General features: G+C 42.5%; 1 protein-coding gene across 2 annotated transcripts in view; it reads left to right on the top strand.

Moving 5' to 3' along the window:
* The window catches only part of CHN2 (chimerin 2), a 156,377-nt gene that overhangs the window by 37,169 nt on the left and 99,040 nt on the right, over positions 1-20,168 (top strand). The window contains exon 1 of one of the 2 annotated variants that reach the window (XM_035129606.3): positions 8,832-8,915. The exons of the other annotated variant lie outside the window; for it this stretch is intronic. Coding sequence (XP_034985497.2) covers positions 8,837-8,915 — 79 coding nt within the window. The 5' untranslated portion in view covers positions 8,832-8,836. Of the gene's footprint in view, positions 1-8,831; positions 8,916-20,168 lie in introns of those variants that run through there. 2 annotated transcript variants of the gene reach the window in all.

Genomic DNA, 20,168 nt, shown 5'->3' with positions numbered 1-20,168 from the left:
CACACACACACGTACGTAAGTACGTATGTTTCCTGCTTCAGAATCATGCTTGGCACCTGTTCTGCCAGAGTTCATAGAACAGTATTCATTGGCCGAAAGCAGGAATTTTAGCTTTCTGTTTTTGCTGAAGCAAACTTCCTTTGCCTGCTGCCAGTGCACAGTCAGTCGATTTGGCTGCCACTTCTGGGGCTAAGATCTCCTGACTCAGTTTATAATGCATCAGACTCCACAGTAAAACCAAGTCAGAACCTGCCCCTGTTCTTAATTCCGAACAACCTGTCCTGTAATTACTTGCAGTAAGGACTGTGTTGTGCCCACCTCTCTGCCAGTTGCATCATTTTATGTCTCTTGCCTCACCTTGCTCCTTACAGATGGCTGGTGGCTTCAGTCCACCTTGCCTTCTTTAAATCGCTTTGGCTGTGCCTCCCTCTACCTGCAGTTGCATTGTCCTCCCTACGGGTAGAGCGAAGAGATTTAGGGCTGGTGTACACCTAAGCCAGGGGTTGGCAAGGTTTACCCTGCCTGGGCTGGATCGGTCCTTCAGCATATGCATCTACGCAGACGCGATTTCCAGCACCGCGGAAGCAAGTCCCCATGCCAGTTTAGTGCAGCGCGCGAGCGGGCAGCTCTAACGACCTCTGTGGGCTGCTTCCGGCCCATGGGCCTTAGGTTGCTGAGCTCTGACCTAGGCATTACTTGATTTCTCTATTTGATGACTGGCAGCCAAATCTATGAACAGATTGCACTGAAAGGCATTGAGTTTTAAGCAGTATAGAAGTTCTGTCTGTCCCATGAAAGCTCTGTCCGATGGGCCAGTCACACGTGCAAGGCATCACTTGATATTTGTTTATTATTGCATTCTAACTCGCCCTTCCTCCCAAAGGAGGCCAGAGCTGCAAAAAGCAAACCAGTAAAACAATACAATTAAAAAATAAAACATGCTTAAACATGATTAAGAATATGTATACAAAACACATCAAGAACATCTAACGCGATTAAAAGGAAAAGGAAAAAAACCAGCCACATGCTATCACAGCTATTAATTTCAAGGTTACCAAGAGCAGCATCTTTCAGGCATGTTTTTTTTAAAATTAAAAATAATCACCTGAATGCTAATAATGACAGAAGGGAGACCATTCCACTAATAGGGAGCCACCACCAAAAAGGCCCTGCCACAGGTAATTGCTAACCAGGTCTTCCCTCCTGATCATCAAGGCCAAGATGGTTGATACAGGGGATGCTGTTGGAGAAAAGGAAACTGAAGATTTTGAGACCATGTAGTAGTTTTCCATGTGAGTCTCAGGAAACAAGATTCATTCTTCTGTGAACAGCTTTTGCACAGCCTAGGATTGAGGCTAGGATTGAGGAGCCACATTGCTTCCTGGTTGACCTTGGTTCAGTTCCTATCTCTCAACCTAACCTACCTCCCAGGGTGGTTGTGAGGATGAGATGGGTGGGATTAACTATATATAATGCTTTGAACTACTTTGAGAAAAAGTGGGATATTAATTCAGTTAACAGCAGCAGTAGTACAACCAAACTTATAGAACTAGGTCAGGATCTATAATTTCCTGAATGATATGGTTAGGACAATTTGTCTAACTTTTTATTTCCATTCTTAACTGCTAATAAAATGTTGTGAGCGTGGATTATAATAGACTCACTTCAGAATTCCCCCATGAGTTTCCTGTACAAGCAGCACTTACATCCAAGTCTATTATTTGTTCTTTAATGTCTGCATTAGGGAAGCATAATACGACTGCACTAATTGTGAGATCAGAAGTGCAGAGTGAGTACAAGCGAATTGTAGAAGAATTTATGCAGCACACACTACAGCGCAGTAATTAGATTTCTTTATATTATGCGGCCTGTGCTTTTTAATTTACTTTGTACATGACGGTTTCCTTTTGTTAAGCAAGCTTCGGCTAAAATAAACGGAACAGCTTTCAGCTTTCAAATGGAAGGCAAATATTTTAGGAGAATGTGGCAGCAAAACATTACTGGGATGTTCTAGGTCAGACCTGCTTATGCGGTTCTGAAACTACTTGAGCCACACACACCTTGCAGTACTTCATTTTCTTACTGTGCACCTACCTGAAGCAGTTCGTTTCCCGTTTATAATGATTTCTGATTACCCATTACAGAGACACACAGGCACAGGGCATGCTTCTTTTCAGCCTCTGTGATAATCAGGTTTATGGAAATCATGTTTGGAAAGGATTGCCCAGTACATTTCATTTTTGTTTTAACTACACAGTGTTATTTGGTCAGAGGGTGCATTTTTATTATTCCTTCTTATTTGTCTCCTAGAATGAAAGCAATGCCTTTTAACAGAGAGAGGAATGTGGAAGCTGTAATATGTTTCAACAAGCACCACCCATAAGCCTCCTCTAAAATCATGAGGGTTAACGAGTCAAAGCACTGTGGCACATCAGTTGATCTGGCTGGAGAAAGGACTATGCAATTTTACATTGCCTCCTAAATGGGTGGTGCTAGAAATCTATAAAGGAGTAGCCTGATGGGCATTAGGCTGGACTGTTAAGGGTGTGGTGATTTACACATGCTTTCTCTAAAAAATGAAAAGGTACCCTGATCTGTAGAGCACAACATCTTTGACCTAGGGCTCATCCACACTTCCTTTTTGACCCATGCTTTCTAGGTTGGCGTTTTCCCAGTCTGTGTCCAAAAGCTATCTTTTGTCGCTTTCTCCAGGAAAACCTGCTCTTTAATGCCGAATTGGAACAAACAGCAATTCGAGTTTTCTGCAGATTGCCAAGAACATTAAATAGCAGGTTTACATGGGGAAAGCATCAGGGGGGAAGAAGCGCACTTGGACATGGGAAGAGTGCAGACCTGTGCCTCAGAAGCTGGGATTAGTTTGGGTGATACTAAATGAGCAAAATATGCAATGGAGCCTTTATTTTCTTAAGCATGCTGATGAAGAGCTCGGATTTCGTAAATGCAGTGAGACATTGCTAACCAAAGTCACCTATATCTGAGAATACGAAACAGTATTGAACTGAGCCAACATAGTATTGAACCCTCATTACAACCGCTGCTCAGAGGTGACTTTGCCTGTGTTTCCTGTTTGGCTGCTAAATTCTAATATTATACTAGGAGTGATATTAGCAACCAGTTTTCTGGTCCTAAACTGTTTAGGATCGTTGGTGCTAATTACGAGCCCTTTGATTTAAGTTAAGAAACAGATCTCGAGTCAGTGAAGCTGGCGTAATAACAGAGTTACGTGGTCCCATCAAACTCTAGCTGTATTTTGTATCAGCGACACCCTTTGAAAGCCCTCCAGTTCCAGGAATGTGTTATTTAGCACATACACTTAAGCTGTGACCAGCACTCTTGACCTCAGTTTCTACCTGGCTCTCTAGGAGCAGCGCTGGGTCCAGGAGGACTCCCAGCATACTGCAACCTCGTCTGTAACTTAGGGGTCATCCAGACTTCTGCTTCTACTGCTTTCCCCCAGGAAAACCTGAACTTTACTGCTGAATTGGAGCAAACATCAATTGGGTTTTCTTCAGATTGCTCTGATTCAGTGCTAAAGAGCAGTTTTTTTTCAAGGAAAACAGTGGGGCAAAGAGAAAACTAGCTTGGATCTGTGCTTTCTAAGCATGGACAAGGAGGTGTGGGGATGAGGCCATACTGTAATCGTCACCCAGAGCCTGTAGCTGTTCTAACCAGGAGTACAGTCGTACCTTGGTTATTGAATGCCCTGGAACTTGGACGTTTTGGCTCCTGAACGCCACAAACCTGGAAGTATTGTGAACATTCTTTTGGAACCCAAACTCCGGCGGGGCTTCCGCAGCTTCTGATTGGCTGCAGGAGCTTCCTGCAGCCAATCAGAAGCCATGATTTGGTTTTCGAACGTTTTGGAAGTCAAACAGACTTTCGGAATGGATTTCGTTTGACAGTCGTACCTTTGACTTGGTCCTGAGTGGCAAGCTCCTCCTATAGAGCAACTAGCAGGCTTATTGGGCCCCTGGGTCACCTAACCTTTGCTTTGCTGGAAACTGCCGTTTCACCTCCTGGTCATTTGCAGTGGTGGTGTTAAAGAGCAGAGACCAGGCAATCCTCCCCTAATGAATTTCCATAGTTTTCAAGACTACTGGTGTTGTACATCATGTATCTGTGGCAGTGTACATAGGAAGATGCTTGCTGTCTAACCCTTGCCCTTTTGATACAGGTTTCATAGGAACAAAGCGCAGGTATCTAAATGAGTGCAGAATTTAATAAAGTATAGCAAAGCAAGAAACCGTTTTCCTTCCTGTTTCCCCAGGGAACAAAAGTGTCTGGAGAAGACAGGATCTCTGTACATCAAGCAGCCAGTTCTATTGGGATAATCTGAAATTGCCCTTGAGGAAAATGTCCTCATTGCTATCTAAAACATATTTATTTCACTTACACACATTAGTGAGGAGTGCATAAATTAAAAGATCCTGTGCATTATTGCATCATTCAGTCTACTGCAACGCTGACAGTTTGGAGTGCATTAGGAAGCAGTGATTGTGTACCAGACCATTTTCTGTACATGTGACCTTTAGTTTTGAAAAGGTCATATTTTATTTCTCATATTTCAGTGTTTAAAGCATGGTGTGTAGCATTTAGTAATATTGAAAGGTTTGATACTATCTAGACTAGAGCTTACATTCAGCTGAGATTATTAGTTTGGTTACAAGTAAGAAAGCAATTTATTCCGTTACATCAGGTGGGAAGGAATTAAACGCTGTGAAAATAACAGGTGCTTTTGGAATTTCTGGTTCCAGTGCATTTCATGTTTTTGTCTAATATGCAAATGGCATCATCTGCAGAGCAAGAAACCACATATTCACATTAAGGATGTGATCCTCTCATTTGGGAACTCATTTTGCTTTCCTTCTGAGTAGACATGCATAGGATTAGACAGTATTAGTTGGCGGAGAATCTTACATTCCCCCCCCCCCAAACTAATTTCTGTTGTATTTCTGGTATAATACATGGAAAGAATTATGAGTGTTGACCTTTTAAAATACTTCAGTGTAGAGAGAGCATGTCAGTGGTCTGTACGTAAGGCCTACTGCATAATCATACTTCAAAATAATGTCTTTTCCCTGAAAGGTCATCAGATACATTTATCAAAAGATAGTGATGATGACTTGTTTTTGATAGAATTTCAAAACCATTTGAATAATGAATAGAAGTAGAAATTGCCTAATGATGCCATCCCTTGATCCAATCCATAGCCAATGATAAAAAAGGGCAGTTAGGCCTCTTTATTCCCACTGAAGTTCTTTTCTATTATTGGAACCAGGAAATGATTATTTATGTCTTCCCTCTGGGGCACTGGGTTGCAATCGTGACTAACTGCCAAAAGCTAGTCCATGCTGAGTTCAGCGTATGGCACCAGCAGTTGCGCAGATAATTTAGCCCTTTGCAGCACAGCTGAAAGTCAGCTTGCATGAGCTGTTGAAAACCAGCAGCTGCCAGGGCCTTAAAGAGTAGCTATAGTTATAAGCCAGTTTGATGTACCGGCCTAGAACACTTCGCTGTGAAGTCAATTCCACCCTGGCAATACTGCTCTGCTTCAGATATCGTGATCTACATTTATTGAAGTAGCTCTTTGACCAGGGGTTGTTGGCCTCGTTTAAGATAGAGAACAGGAAAAGAGAAGTCTATCGCTAATTCATAAAGGGGAGGTTTTTCATTACGATGTTGACGTGGATAGAGGTACGGTAGAAGTGAACTATGAAAAGCTTGCTAATGCTGTTGGGATGAATTTAGTCAAACATTTCTCAAACATGATTTTTAATTATAGTATTCAGCAAAGTCAAGCATCACCTTGGTGCAATACTTAGGCACCTTGGGCAATGCTTTGGGGGCATATTGACTGTGACTAAGCCAGTGTGTTGCAAGTGGTTAGAGTATTGGGAAACCCAAGTTCAAATCTCAACTTGGCCATGAAGCTCACTGGACAACCTTGGGAGCCTCCTTCCCTCCCTCTTTCTCAGTCTTACTAACATCACATGGCTGTTGTGATGTTAAAATGGAGGGGTGTACTTTGAACCTTTTGAAGAAAAGCTGATAGATAAACACAGTAAATAAAATAAAATAATTTTTAAAATTGCCCTGGTTCCTGCTTCCACTAGTTAATCTAAACATGTTCAGTGGATAAGCCTTTGTCTAGACTAGAGCAGAACTTTCCAAACTGTGCATCGCAACATGTTAGTGTGTCGGCGGCAGTGTGTAAGTGTGTTGTGGAAATGCTACCCGTGCTCCTCCTGGGACGGGAAAGGGGTTAGTTTAACCCCTGGCTTGCTAGCAAAACTGAATTACCATGTCGCCAAATGATGCATGTCTAAAAAGTGTGTCACCAACATGAAAAGTTTTGAAAGCTTTGGGTCTAGAGATTGGCTTTAAAACATTGAAAAGCCAAATGGTTATGAGAGTGACACAACTAAACATGCTGCCTTTGGGCAAATTATAAAATATTTGTAGCCATTTAAAGGTATAAAATGTATCACCAGGTCTATTTAGCTATGGTGCTGTCTGTATACTACTGTCTTCATTCAGGATCAAGAGGACATCCTGAAATGATTTAGAAGTTCCCTTCAGTGGAACAATAGGGAGTAGGATCCTTCTTAAAAGGGAGGAGACTTCCTCCTCCTCCTCCTCCTCCTCCTCCTCCTCCTCCTCCTCCTCCTCCTCCTCCTCCTCCTCCTCCTCCTAGCTCAACTGTTTCCTGCCACACACTAGGAGGTTTTGGACAACTGAAAATTACAAAAGAAAAGAAGGGGACGTAAGGGGCACACAGACTTTCCTCTTCCTCCCACTCCCATCTTTAGCCTTGATTAGGTAGTCAGGAAATACATTTTGCTTGCGCTAACCTCTTCCACAGCTGGAAAATGGAGCTATGGAAAAAGGTAGCCATGTCAGCCCATTATTGGGGGGACGGGGACATTTATTGTAGCCAAAATGTTTAAAAAGCATCTCAAGCTATTGAGTGCTCCAGAAGTTTTCATTAGGCAAGACATTAAATAGAGCAAGGGGTATACCTACAGTCCTATGCATTTGCAAGCATACTTCAAATAAACCCTATTGAATTCAGTAGGGCTTGCTTCTGAGTTAAATATGCATAATATGGCACTGTTAGTTGATAAAATATTTCCAAGATACTTGTAGACTTTTATGAGTAATTAAAATCATTTCTGAGAATTTTTATGATGTACGAAAGCTTAGCTGTACAAATTTCCATGCTATTTCACAAGGAAATGATCAGGGCTTTCTTTAGCTGTTATTGCTGTTTTCTAGAATTTAATAAAATTGTTACTTGGTTGACATAGTTTCCAGAATGTGATTTGTTTGATGGCAGTGCTTTTTAAATTCAAACAGAAGGCTGTTTAATATTTGGAATATTAATTATTTCGCAAGAACAGCACTCCTAGGGAGATAATTAGCAGAACTCTGAAATTAGGACATGCCTTAGAGACATCCTGTAAAATAACTGCAACTCTTCAAGAAAATGTGCTAGGCTTTGGGGTAAGCCAAAAAGTGTAAGTTTTGAAAGTCCATTGAAAAAAACAACACAAATTACTGAAGGATGTAAATGTTCACTCCAACTTATTAAGCCTACGATAAGACTCTCATACAACCGGCAACACAGTTTTAGGAACAGTAAAACCTGAGCCCAAAGATGCTGTTTATATGTTTCATAAAGGTAAAGGGGCCCCTGACCATCAGGTCCAGTCGTGTCCGACTCTGGGGTTGCGGCGCTCATCTCGCTCTATAGGCCGAGGGAGCCGGCATTTGTCTGCAGACAGTTTCTGGGTCATGTAGCCAGCATGACAAAGCTGCTTCTGGCGAACCAGAGCAGCACATGGAAACACTGTTTACCTTCCCGCCAGAGTGGTCCCTATTTAGCTACTTGCACTTTGATGTGCTTTCGAACTGCTAGGTTGGCAGGAGCTGGGACCGAGCAACGGGAGCTCACCCCGTTGCAGGGATTCGAACCGCCGACCTTCTGATCAGCAAGCCCTAGGCTCTGTGGTTTTCCCACAGCGCCAATAAGGCAGCAAAACGTTCAGCACAGATATAACAGTGCAATCCCATGCATGTTCACCCAGAGGTAACTTCCATGCCATTCAGTGGGGCTTTATTCTGGGATCTAGGTAAATGTCATAGCAGAGATAGGGAACCTCAGTTCAGAATCTGAATGCCCTGCTATCCAACCCGGTAGGCTTTCCACAGGCAACACCCCTCATTTGGTACAGCTGAAACATAGCTATATTATGCAGATGGAAGAGCCCCATCCTCTTCTGCCCATTTTTCCTCTTCCAGCAAAATGGCCCCCAGCTCTCAGAAAGCTGGCTATGGAATATTCAGCATTCCTATGCTATAGGATGGCAACCTGAATGTTTTTCTTTGAAGAGTCTGCTTTTCGTAGCAAGTTTAACATAGAGCTTAATTTTAAGCCTTTGTTTTCATTGCAGTCACTGAGATGCGCTTATAGGTTACGTTTCAGGACTAAAGACATGGAGAGATTTGCTTTGGCTTCTGTTGAATCAGGGTGTACAAGATAAGTTAGTAAACACACTGTTACACATTTCTAGCAGTTTTTGCATCATGCCAAAAAAATTTAGGCGGTAGGTAGCACCGGCTAAACAAGAGCCCAGAAACCATGAACTCTAGTAAAAGTTAGCACAAAGGCGGATGTCTATGGTAATTATATGTTCCAAAATGCCAGCAGATGCCAAGTCCATGTTGTCTTTGCCTCTAAAACACTCAGCTCTGTTTCTCTGTATCAACTGAGTCGGGTGAGGCTGTGCACATCCTGGACTCAGTGTTTGGCTGGATGTGGACCAATAAGTTGAAGCTGAATCCTGACGAGACAGCGGTCATGTGGGTGGGCCATAACCAGGTCCAGAAATTGGGTAGGTTTTCTTTTCTGGCAGCCCTTCTGAACCAACAGGTGTGTAGTCTGGGGCTCCTGGGAGTGCCCCTAGATACATTAGTGTCGCTGGAGGTTCCAGTGTCCTCTATGGTGTATGCCTGGTACACCAGCTTTGTTCATCCATGGACATATAGAGCCTTGCCACTGTGGCCCATGTGCTGGTAGCCTGAAGATTAGATACCTATAATATACTCTATACCCTTGAAGTTGGTTTGTGGCAAGTAGAATGCTTTGACAAGGTTTCCTATTGGGTAGCATACCACGAGCACATAACCATTTTTCACTGGCTGCCAATATGCTACTGAGCCTGCCTCATAGTTCTATTGGTTTATAAAGCCGTGTTGAACTTGAACCCCAAATATCTAAGAGTACGCTCAATTTCATGTAGACCTGCCCAGTTGCTAAGACAGGGGTCCCCAAACTAAGGCCCGGGGGCCGGATGCGGCCCAATCACCACCTAAATCCAGCCCGCGGACAGTCCGGGAATCAGCATTTTTTTACATGAGTAGAATGTGTTCTTTAATTTAATATGCATCTCTGGGTTATTTGTGGGGCCTGCCTGGTGTTTTTACATGAGTAGAATGTGTCCTTTTCTTTAAAATGCATCTCTGGGTTATTTGTGGGACATAGGAATTCATTCATTTTTTTTCCAAAATATAGTCCGGCCCCCCACAAGGTCTGAGGGACAGTGGACCGGCCCCCTGCTGAAAAAGTTTTCTGACCCCTGTGCTAAGATCTGCAAGAGAGGCATGCTTAGCTGTGCTGCATTTAGCAAAGCCTTCTCACTGGTGGCAGCCCAGCTTTGGAATTCCCACCTCTCTGATGAGATATGAATGGCACCAATTCTGTTGAACTTTTGGTACCAGCTGAAGGCTTGGTAATTCACCCAGCCCTTTGTTAGTTAGAGTTTCATGGCAAAATTTTCTATTGCTTGGTTATAATTTATCTGCCTCGTATTCTTTTGTGATTGTATATAAATGTGCATTTTAACGAGTGGGTAAGATATGTTAAATTAATTAATTAAGCAAGCATGTGAATTAATCCTCAGCTTCTAATGTATAATGCTCTTCTGTTACACTCACATCTGGCTACTGGCTTGTTTTGGAGCAGTTTTATTTTACTCCTGACAGGTCTCTACAGTGTCTGGCTATGATGCTTCTGGCTGCTGAGAGTAGGTGGGTTATGTGCTCTGTGCTCTTTATGTCAATGGACATTATTATTTTGGAAGATGTTCAGTAGGGCCATTTCTGGGGTGACTTCTAATACTTGCTTAGTTATTTTGCATATTTCCTGTATGACTGATGTCTAGAAGAGTTGGATTTTGGGACATCCCCACCACATGTGGAGGTGTGTGCCTGTGGAGGTGCAGCCTCTCCAGCATTTTGGTGAGGCTTCGGGGCATATCAGCACTAGTTTCTGTGGTGTTAGGTACCATCTGTAAGTGAGTTTCAGGGTGAGTTTTTTCTTTTAGCTGAGATGGATTTAAAGGGAGGTTAGAAGACCACATTCCAGTTCCATTGGGTTGGGTTAATTTCATAGCCTATGTTGTCCTCCCATTGTTTTTTGATTATGTCAAGGGGGTTTGTGGGATTTTGTAGCAGTATTTTGTATATTGCGGATACCATCCCCTTGCCGTGTCCCTTGGAGGAGGTTTTTGAAGGTTGTCAGGGGCCTAGTTACTGCTTTGAATTGCTATGGTATTAGAGTCCATATTGTTAGTTCCGCATTTTGCTGAGGCTTGGGAGTAGATTCGTTTGAATGTTTGTAAGAAGTTGGGACCAAATTTCATGTTAGTTAGTACTGCTAATAGGTATTACCATTCTAGGCAATCAAAAGCTTTGAGGGTGTATAGGGACATACTTGTCAGTGGAGGGTTAGTTGCCATGCTGTGTTCGATCAGTTTCTGTAGTTTCCTAATGGGGTCTGTTATATTGCGGCTAGGGACAAAGCAAGTCTGGTCTGGGGCTTTTAATTTGTGTAGGAATTTTTTTTAGGCAGTTAGCCAAGATTAATGTGAATATCTTGTAGTCTTGGTTTATTAATGAGATCGGGTGGTATGATTCTACTTTGAGGCTGTCTTTGAGTGGTTTTGGAGGAGGTCCAGGTTTTAGGAATGGGGCCCCCTTTTATGATGTTGTTAAATAGGCAGGTCATGTAGGGCATCAGGGGTTCTCTGAATTGCTTATAGAATTCTGCTGTAAAGCCTTCTGGGCCTGGGGCTTTGAGTCGTTTATGTAGACAGTATCTATTTCCTCCGGTGTAATAGGACTGTCCATGAATCTTCTTCATCAGTTTACGTTAGCATGGCCAGTCCTGCTAGGAATTTTTATAGATATTTCCTCCTCTGGTGGGTTGTGGGAAGTGTATAGGTTGGAGTAAAACTCCACAAATTCTGAGGTTATTTCTAAGGAGGAGAATGTTATATTGCTGTCTTTTTTGGTGATGCAGTGTATTCTTGTTTTGAGTGATTTTTTCCCTACACCAATAGTCTAGAGTTTTTTACTCCACACTTGTAGAAGCATTGTTTTGAGTATAGAATGTTGACCATTGTTTGGTTGATTTCTCGTGAGATGAGTTCCCTCCTTTTTTTCTTCTATAAGTTTAAGGAGTCTTTTAGCTCCTGTTTGTTGGTGGCGTGCTGAATATGGCAGCCTAGTTTCTTTTCTCCAAGTTGAATGCATTTCATTATATTTGCAAATTGCTAGTGAATAAAACTGCTGTACATTTAGGTAAGATTGTGTGTAAGAGCTATTCAGGTCAGGGTTTTCCAAAGCTCTGCATTGCTTTTCTCAGTCAGTTATAGGAACAAGATTGGATCACCTCATTTACCCTTGACTAATGGGAGAAGCAGGGACCCAAGTGGCGCTGTGGGTTAAACCACAGAGTCTAGGGCTTGCTGATCAGAAGGTCAGCGGTTCGAATCCCTGCAACGGGGTGAGCTCCTGTTGCTTGGTCCCAGCTCCTGCCCACCTAGCAGTTCAAAAGCACATCAAAGTGCAAGTAGATAAATAGGGACCGCTCCGGCGTTTCCGTGCGCTGCTCTGGTTCGCCAGAAGCAGCTTTGTCATGCTGGCCACATGACCCGGAAGCTGTCTGCGGACAAACGCTGGCTCTCTTGGTCTATAGAGCGAGATGAGCGCTGCAATCCCAGAGTCAGACACGACTGCACCTGATGGTCAGGGGCCCCTTTACCTTTAATGGGAGAAGAGAATGTGTTCCCAGTGACAGAGATGATAAAATGACATGTGTCAGGCATAATTGAGTGAGTGAAAGCAGTGATTTGGATTTTGCTAAAGGTTGATAAGTTTTCAGGGAACATATCAACTTCCCTTAGGGAAATAAATGGACATTTTGTTAACTTATGAATACGTTGCAGGAACTGGAACCGTCCCTGCAACAGCGTTTCTAATTGAAATATTCCCTGTGATCATTTTTGGTCAGCTGCTGCTAGAGCACTCTAAAAATGTGAAAGCATGGAGTTTCCTAGAAATTATACGATACAGTCATAGCTCAGGTTACAGCTGCTTCAAGTTGCATCTTTTCAGGTTGCGCTCCGCGCCGAACCCAGAAGTACCGGAACGGGTTACTTCTGGGTTCCGGCGCATGTGCAGAAGCACTAAATCGTGTTTTGCGCATGTGCAGAAGCGCCAAATTGCAACCCACGCGTGTGCAGATGCAGGTTGCGAATGCTGCGGGTTGTGAACATGCCTCCCACACAGATCATGTTCGCAACCTGAGCGTCCACTGTAGTAGTATTCGTGGTTCCACATTTACTTTTGAAGCCTGTAGATTTGGCCCCAATTTCTAATTGATAGGTAGATTGAACCATGTGTAAACTGTGTAAGGTATGCTTAAACAAATTCTAATTTACAGTCATACCTCAGTTTCAGTTTCAGTACGGCTCGGTTTGAGTACTTTCAGTTTAAGTACTCCACGGACCCCTCTGAAATGGATTAATCCACTTTCCATTACTTTCAATGGGAAAGTTTGCTTCAGGTTAAGTACACTTCAGGTTAAGTACAGACTTCCAGAACCAATTGTGTACTTAAACCGAGGTACCACTGTATGCTCTAATTCTTGGGATGATTCTGTACAGATTCTGTACATATGAATGTGAACTTGGGAGAGAAGTTGTGTTCAGCTTAGAATACTTTTCAGGAATTCTTCCTTTAGAATTCAAACCACATTTCATACTGTAAATAAGAGCAAAGTTTACTAAACGTAATCATTTTCTTCCATATAATATTTTGAGAGTTTGTGAAATCCTAATCACAAGATTAAGCAGGAATTTTTATATCATCTTACGATAAGCTCAGAGCCCATTAGGGTGCAGATTCCTCATATCTTCCTGTGGGATTAGCAGACAGCAAACACAATATAATTTGTTCATAAACTTTTTAAAAATTAAATTAACTCTCGTGTATTAAAATGAATTAATAGAATAAGCTATATTATAATTCTGATTTTTGCATTAAAAACTATTAGCAGCATGTATACACTATAGAGATTGGTTGCTCTTAGCTGTGAAAAATCAGCCATGCTTGACAACGAATTATGAAAATATTTTCATAGCATTTCCTGCTCAGTAGTTCGTCAATTTCAATTGTCACAAAGTTGATACTTTTTTGGGTGGGGAGGTTAACACAATAATTTCAAAGTGTTACAGAGTTTGGTTTTCCTCTTTCTGTCCTATGGTTGAGTGGTGAAATGTTTGGAGGCTAACATGTTTGGCACAAAAACGAAGCGTTGGTATGAAAACAAGGGGGAGAAGCTCATTGTTCACTGCCCCAGTTGGCTGCTACTTGGGTGCATCTTTGTCTTTCTAAAAATGATGTCACTCTCATAGCCAATCAAATTTGACTAAATTGCTGTGTCACTGTAACAACAAAGATGTATTGGGGGGAAAATATGACCTAAAGTACCGGCTGTTCAGGACTGGAAGTACATTCATTGTGAAGTGTTGCTGCTGCTGCTGCTACCTAAACACAAGTTACTGGAGAAGCGTCACTGCCTGGATTTGAGATATGAGAGCACTTTTGCTATGCACATACTCCCCAACCCAAAAGGAAAACCCACTTTAGAAGTACAAAACATCTACAAACCTTCCCCTGTTCAATTTGTTTCATGTAAGCCAGTGATGGCCAAACTTGGCCCTCCAGCTGTTTGGGGACTACAACTCCCATCATCCCTAGCTAACAGGACCAGTGGTCAGGGATGGTGGGAATTGTAGTCCCAAAACATCTGGAGGGCCAAGTTTGGCCATCACTGATGTAAGCTATTCTGCCTGATTTTTTATGTGGCCAGACAGTTACCAAACAGAATAAAGAAAGGATCTATTTTAGAGAATGCAATACAGTATGAAGATATAACCAAAAAGCAAGGGAAACTATTATGCAACAAACCAGAAGAGGAAGTTGAGGGAAGTCATGGTGGGGAGGGGGTTATTTGGTTTTGTGTTTATATTTGAGATGCGGCTGTTGTGATGAAGATAAAAATGTAAAAATCAATAAAAACTATTTAAAAGTTTAAAAGGCCTTACAAATAGCGGAGGAGAGGAGGCAAGCAAAATGCAAGGGAGATAGGGAACGATACAGGAAACTGAATGCAGATTTCCAAAAAACAGCAAGGAGAGACAAGAGGGTCTTCTTAAATGAGCAATGCAAAGAAATAGAGGAAAACAATAGAATGGGGAAAACCAGAGATCTGTTCAAGAAAATTGGAGATATGAAAGGAACATTTCGTACAAAGATTACCATAATCAAGGACAAAAGTGGTAAGGACCTAACAGAAGCAGAAGACATCAAGAAGAGGTGGCAAGAATACACAGAGGAATTATACCAGAAAGATATGGAGGTCTCGTACACCTCAGGTAGTGTGGTTGCTGACCTTGAGCCAGACATCTTGGAGAGTGAAGTCAAATGGGCCTTAGAAAGCACTGCTAATAACAAGGCCAGTGGAAGTGATGATATTCCAGCTGAACTGTTTAAAATTTTAAAAGATGATGCTGTTAAGGTGCTACACCCAATATGCCAGCAAGTTTGGAAAACTCAGCAATGGCCAGAGGATTGGAGAAGATCAGTCTACATCCCAATTCCAAAGAAGGGCAGTGCCAAAGAATGCTCCAACTACCGCACAATTGCGCTCATTTCACACGCTAGCAAGGTTATGCTTAAAATTCTACAAGGCAGGCTTAGGCAGTATGTGGACCGAGAACTCCCAGAAGTGCAAGCTGGATTTCGAAAGGGCAGAGGAACCAGAGACCAAATAGCAAACATGCGCTGGATTATGGAGAAAGCTAGAGAGTTCCAGAAAAACGTCTACTTCTGCTTCATTGACTATGCAAAAGCCTTTGACTGTGTCGACCACAGCAAACTATGGCAAGTTCTTAAAGAAATGGGAGTGCCTGATCACCTCATCTGTCTCCTGAGAAATCTCTATGTGGGACAAGAAGCTACAGTTAGAACTGGATATGGAACAACTGATTGGTTCAAAATTGGGAAAGGAGTACGACAAGGTTGTATATTGTCCCCCTGCTTATTTAACTTATATGCAGAATTCATCATGTGAAAGGCTGGACTAGATGAATCCCAAGCCGGAATTAAGATTGCTGGAAGAAATATCAACAACCTCAGATATGCAGATGACACAACCTTGATGGCAGAAAGCGAGGAGGAATTAAAGAACCTTTTAATGAGGGTGAAAGAGGAGAGCGCAAAATATGGTCTGAAGCTCAACATCAAAAAAACCAAGATCATGGCCACTGGTCCCATCACCTCCTGGCAAATAGAAGGTGAAGAAATGGAGGCAGTGAGAGATTTTACTTTCTTGGGCTCCTTGATCACTGCAGATGGTGACAGCAGTCACGAAATTAAAAGACGCCTGCTTCTTGGGAGAAAAGCAATGACAAACCTAGACAGCATCTTAAAAAGCAGAGACATCACCTTGCCGACAAAGGTCCGTATAGTTAAAGCTATGGTTTTCCCAGTAGTGATGTATGGAAGTGAGAGCTGGACCATAAAGAAGGCTGATCGCCGAAGAATTGATGCTTTTGAATTATGGTGCTGGAGGAGACTCTTGAGAGTCCCATGGACTGCAAGAAGATCAAACCTATCCATTCTTAAGGAAATCAGCCCTGAGTGCTCCCTGGAAGGACAGATCGTGAAGCTGAGGCTCCAATACTTTGGCCACCTCATGAGAAGAGAAGAATCCTTGGAAAAGACCCTGATGTTGGGAAAGATTGAGGGCACTAGGAGAAGGGGACGACAGAGGACAAGATGGTTGGACAGTGTTCTCGAAGCTACGAACATGAGTTTGACCAAACTGCGGGAGGCAGTGCAAGACAGGAGTGCCTGGCGTGCTATGGTCCATGGGGTCACGAAGAGTCGGACACGACTAAACGACTAAACAACAACAATTTAAAAGAAGAAGTACAAAACATCCATGAACCTTCCCCTGTTTAATTTGTTTCATGTAAGCTGTTCTGCCTAACAGTTTATGTAGTCAGATATGTAGACTTTTTACAATTTGAGATAGAGCTCTTCAGAAAACATTGCTACAGTAAGGTGGAGCGTGGTTGTTTGAATAAATGCTCATACTTTATATAAACCAAGGGTTGCCAAATGAGGCCCATAGCCACATTTGCAAAGCAGAGAAATTGCTGTGGGCACCCACATTCTGCAACCAGGCACAAGCAGCAACCTATTTTATCGACTACAGCAAATCCCTTCTTTCAGTTCTATTTTCTGCAGTGGGAGGGGACCCTCCGAGTACCAGGGGCAGCTGCATATTCCTGCATTGCAAGAGGGTTGGGCTAGATGATCCTCAGGATCCCTTCCAACTCTATGAATCCATTATGTATGTAGGGCATAAATAATACAGTGGGAGGGGATCAGATCATTGCCCACAATAAACAGATACTGTTTCTGGGAAGTTCTAGAAAATAAATAGAAACAGAATTGAATAGGGAGGTCCTGAAACGAAGTTTTGCATTGTAGAATCCTCCCAGTTCCTCTCTTTTCCATTTTCTATTCCATTCCCCCAGGAAGTGGTCAGTATTCTATACCCACTGGGCATGCTGAGTCCTTCTTTGGATATTTTGGGGTGTCCTCCATTTCTTTGGTTCCCCAAGTCTCCCTTTGTGTTTCCTCAAGTCTGCTGGCTCTTGCCGCTCTAATAGAATGAAATATATGTTATATCTGTAAAAGTGGAGTGATGGTGCCTTTTGGCTACCCAAGCAACAGCATGAACATCAGAAATAGATGGAGTGGCGAATAAAGCCTCCTAGTGCGCATGGATGTTTGCCAGGGTCCTCGGCCACTGACAGGCTTGAATCTCAGGCATTCCATGAGCTGGGCTAGAGTCCTGACCTTGAGCAGCTGCATCCTTGTGGAAAGCCATTGGCCTCCTTGGACTCGAGTAATTTTACCGGCTCTTTGCCTTGCTGCATCCCAATCCACTATGATTTGTGTCCTTTCCTTATCCCTACATAAATTTCCCCTTCCTGCTAGCGGACTTTTGGCAGCAAAGCATTATACTGTATTCAGGCCACAATAATTTCCTCACTTCACCCTGCCTATTTTGCCTGGTTCCTTGGCTCTAATAACTCTCTCATTCCCTTTCTTCGCTCTCCATACTTGCCTGAACCACATTTTTGCTCTCTGGTCCATGGTTTCTCCATTTATTTATTCCGTTTAAAAATCGTCCTTCCGCCAAGGTTCTCAGATGCCTCAGAAACTGGCTTGCTGAAAAGCAACTACCTTCCCGAAATCAAGATCCTACTTCTCCCTCCCTCAAAGACTTTGGGCCCACCGGGGCATGATAAGAAGATTCCTATCCCGCCATTCTTCAGCCCTCCTGGGACCAAAAGATCCCAGGGGGAGCAAGTTATATCAGCAGAACTAATAAAGTTATTGGGCCTATAGGCTACATGAAATGTTCAAGTAGTTATTTTATATTCCCTCTATAATTATTAATTAAAGCGTTCTCAATGTTGTACCCCAGTGGGATGCAGCTTGACTTTTTCCAAGGATGTTTCAAGAATATTCATTTCCTCTGATGTTATTTACCCTTCGGAAAAGTTTGAACACCTTTCTGAAACGATACTTCGAATACTAGTAATCAAACAAACAAAGAGTAGCATATGCGTACCCCAAACAAGGACTTTGAACAATCTTCAGACATAATAGCAACTCTTTCTCTCTCACTGGTGATTTAAGATAGTAAAATGTATGCATACATGAGAGAGCCTAACACAAACAAAAGGATTAAAAGCAGTTGCCATTTTTAATGTATTGCATTGATTGTCCCGATAAGACTGGGATAGTAAACACCAGTAATTGGTAAGTGGTTCAGTACACAGCGTAAAGCAAACAATTCTCTTATGATTTAATTGTTCAGAATATAATTGCCTTTCAAAGCAAATGCCACTGTATGCTAATGCAGAGCATTTTGAAGTGGATGGGAAATAATAAGCAGGTATCTATGGACATCTCTGTGCTTTTTGGGGGGTTTCCTTTAATACTTTATCTGAAACCATTCCACGCACATACACACAGTAATCGGGACTGTGCATATGCTGGTTTTTGCAGTGCTAAACATCATGAAATGTGAAGGTGAACAGTTGGAGACACATGGTGGATGCAAGCCAATGAGCGACAGACCAGCAAAGTTAAAATTAGACAGCTTCAATAAGGATGCATATGCATACCCATACATTCATAAATTTAATAATAGTAATAATAATAATTTATTATTTATTCCTCTCCCATCTGGCTGGGTTTCCCCAGCCACTCTGGGCGGCTCCCAACAGAATATTAAAAACACAATAAAACATCAAACATTAAAAACTTCCCTAAACAGGGCTGCCTTCAGATGTCTTCTAAAAGTCAGGTAGTTGCTTATTTCTTTGACATCTGATGGGAGGGCGTTCCACAGGTCAGGCGCCACTACCAAGAAGGCCCTCTGCCTGGTTCCCTGTAGCTTTGCTTCTCGCAGTGAGGGAACCGCCAGAAGGCCCTTGGAGCTGGATCTCAGTGTCCGGGCTGAACGATGGGGGTGGAGACACTCCTTCAGGTATACTGGACCGAGGCCGTTTAGGGCTTTAAAGGTCAGCACCAAGACTTTGAATTGTGCTTGGAAACGTACTGGGAGCCAATGTAGGTCTTTCAGGACCGGTGTTACATGGTCTCGGCGGCCACTCCCAGTCACCAGCCTAGCTGCCACATTCTGGTTGTAGTTTCCGGGTCACCTTCAAAGCATAGCTGCCAAGTTCTCCCTTTTTAAAGGGAAATTCCCTTATGCTGAATAGGCTTCCTCTCGAGAAAAGGGAAAACTTGGCAGCTATGCCTTCAAAGGTAGTCCCACGTAGAGTGCATTGCAGTAGTCCAAGCGTGTGTCATTTACATACCGCTTGCACTCAGCATTCACACATGCTGCACATTTATCAACCCTTATAGCCTATTCGTGCTTACTCTGAAGTAAGTTCAGGTTCCAAGTAAGAGAGTGTGAGATGCCACGCTTTGTCTAATGTGTTCATTACTACTGAGCATTGTGCTACCCCCTACTCTCTGCGTCAATGGCAGTGACATAGAGCAGTTTTCTGTGCTGCCCTTCATTCTAAGGATTCTCAAGGCTGCTTAGGTTAATAAAAAATAATATATCACAACAAGATAGTAACAGAATTAAGTTGTGTCATTTGTCGCTATTCCCATCTTAGTATCAACTATGTATGTGCAGTTCTGTTTTTTGCTTTACAGAAAGTTTATATGGGTCGCAGTTGCAAATCTTCACAAACCTAGCTTTCCAAGAGTCTGCATTAGTCTTGATATTTTGTCGCAGCAGAATATGAAAATACAGATAAAACTCTTCTAGGCATTTGCTCATCAAACCAGCCCTTTTTTATTAGTTTCCCACGTGTTTACTTTAATATGAGTGTGAGAGTCTCATAAAATTTTGTCTTCCTTTTAATGCTCATTAGCTTAAAAAGGCTACCTCTTTCGGCTTCATAATAACATTGTACTTGGCTTGTTTCCTGAAGTAAGATTGCAAATGAAAGTGTGGATCATGAAGTAGTACTGCAATGGAAAACAAGTGTTTTACTTCTACAATGTGTCAGCACATTTGTCTTTACATACATATTATCCCGAGGATTATCTAGTTACTATGATCAAAGCTGATGTTAATAAGATAATTTAATAAGCATCCAATGCCACAGACTTGGGTATTAGAGAGAGGG

This window comes from Zootoca vivipara, chromosome 11 (genome assembly GCF_965207765.1).
Source record: "Zootoca vivipara chromosome 11, rZooViv2.hap1.1, whole genome shotgun sequence".
NCBI classification, from domain to species: domain Eukaryota; kingdom Metazoa; phylum Chordata; class Lepidosauria; order Squamata; family Lacertidae; genus Zootoca; species Zootoca vivipara.
Note: the sequence above shows the minus strand (reverse complement) of the source record. Positions and strands in the feature narration are given on the sequence as shown.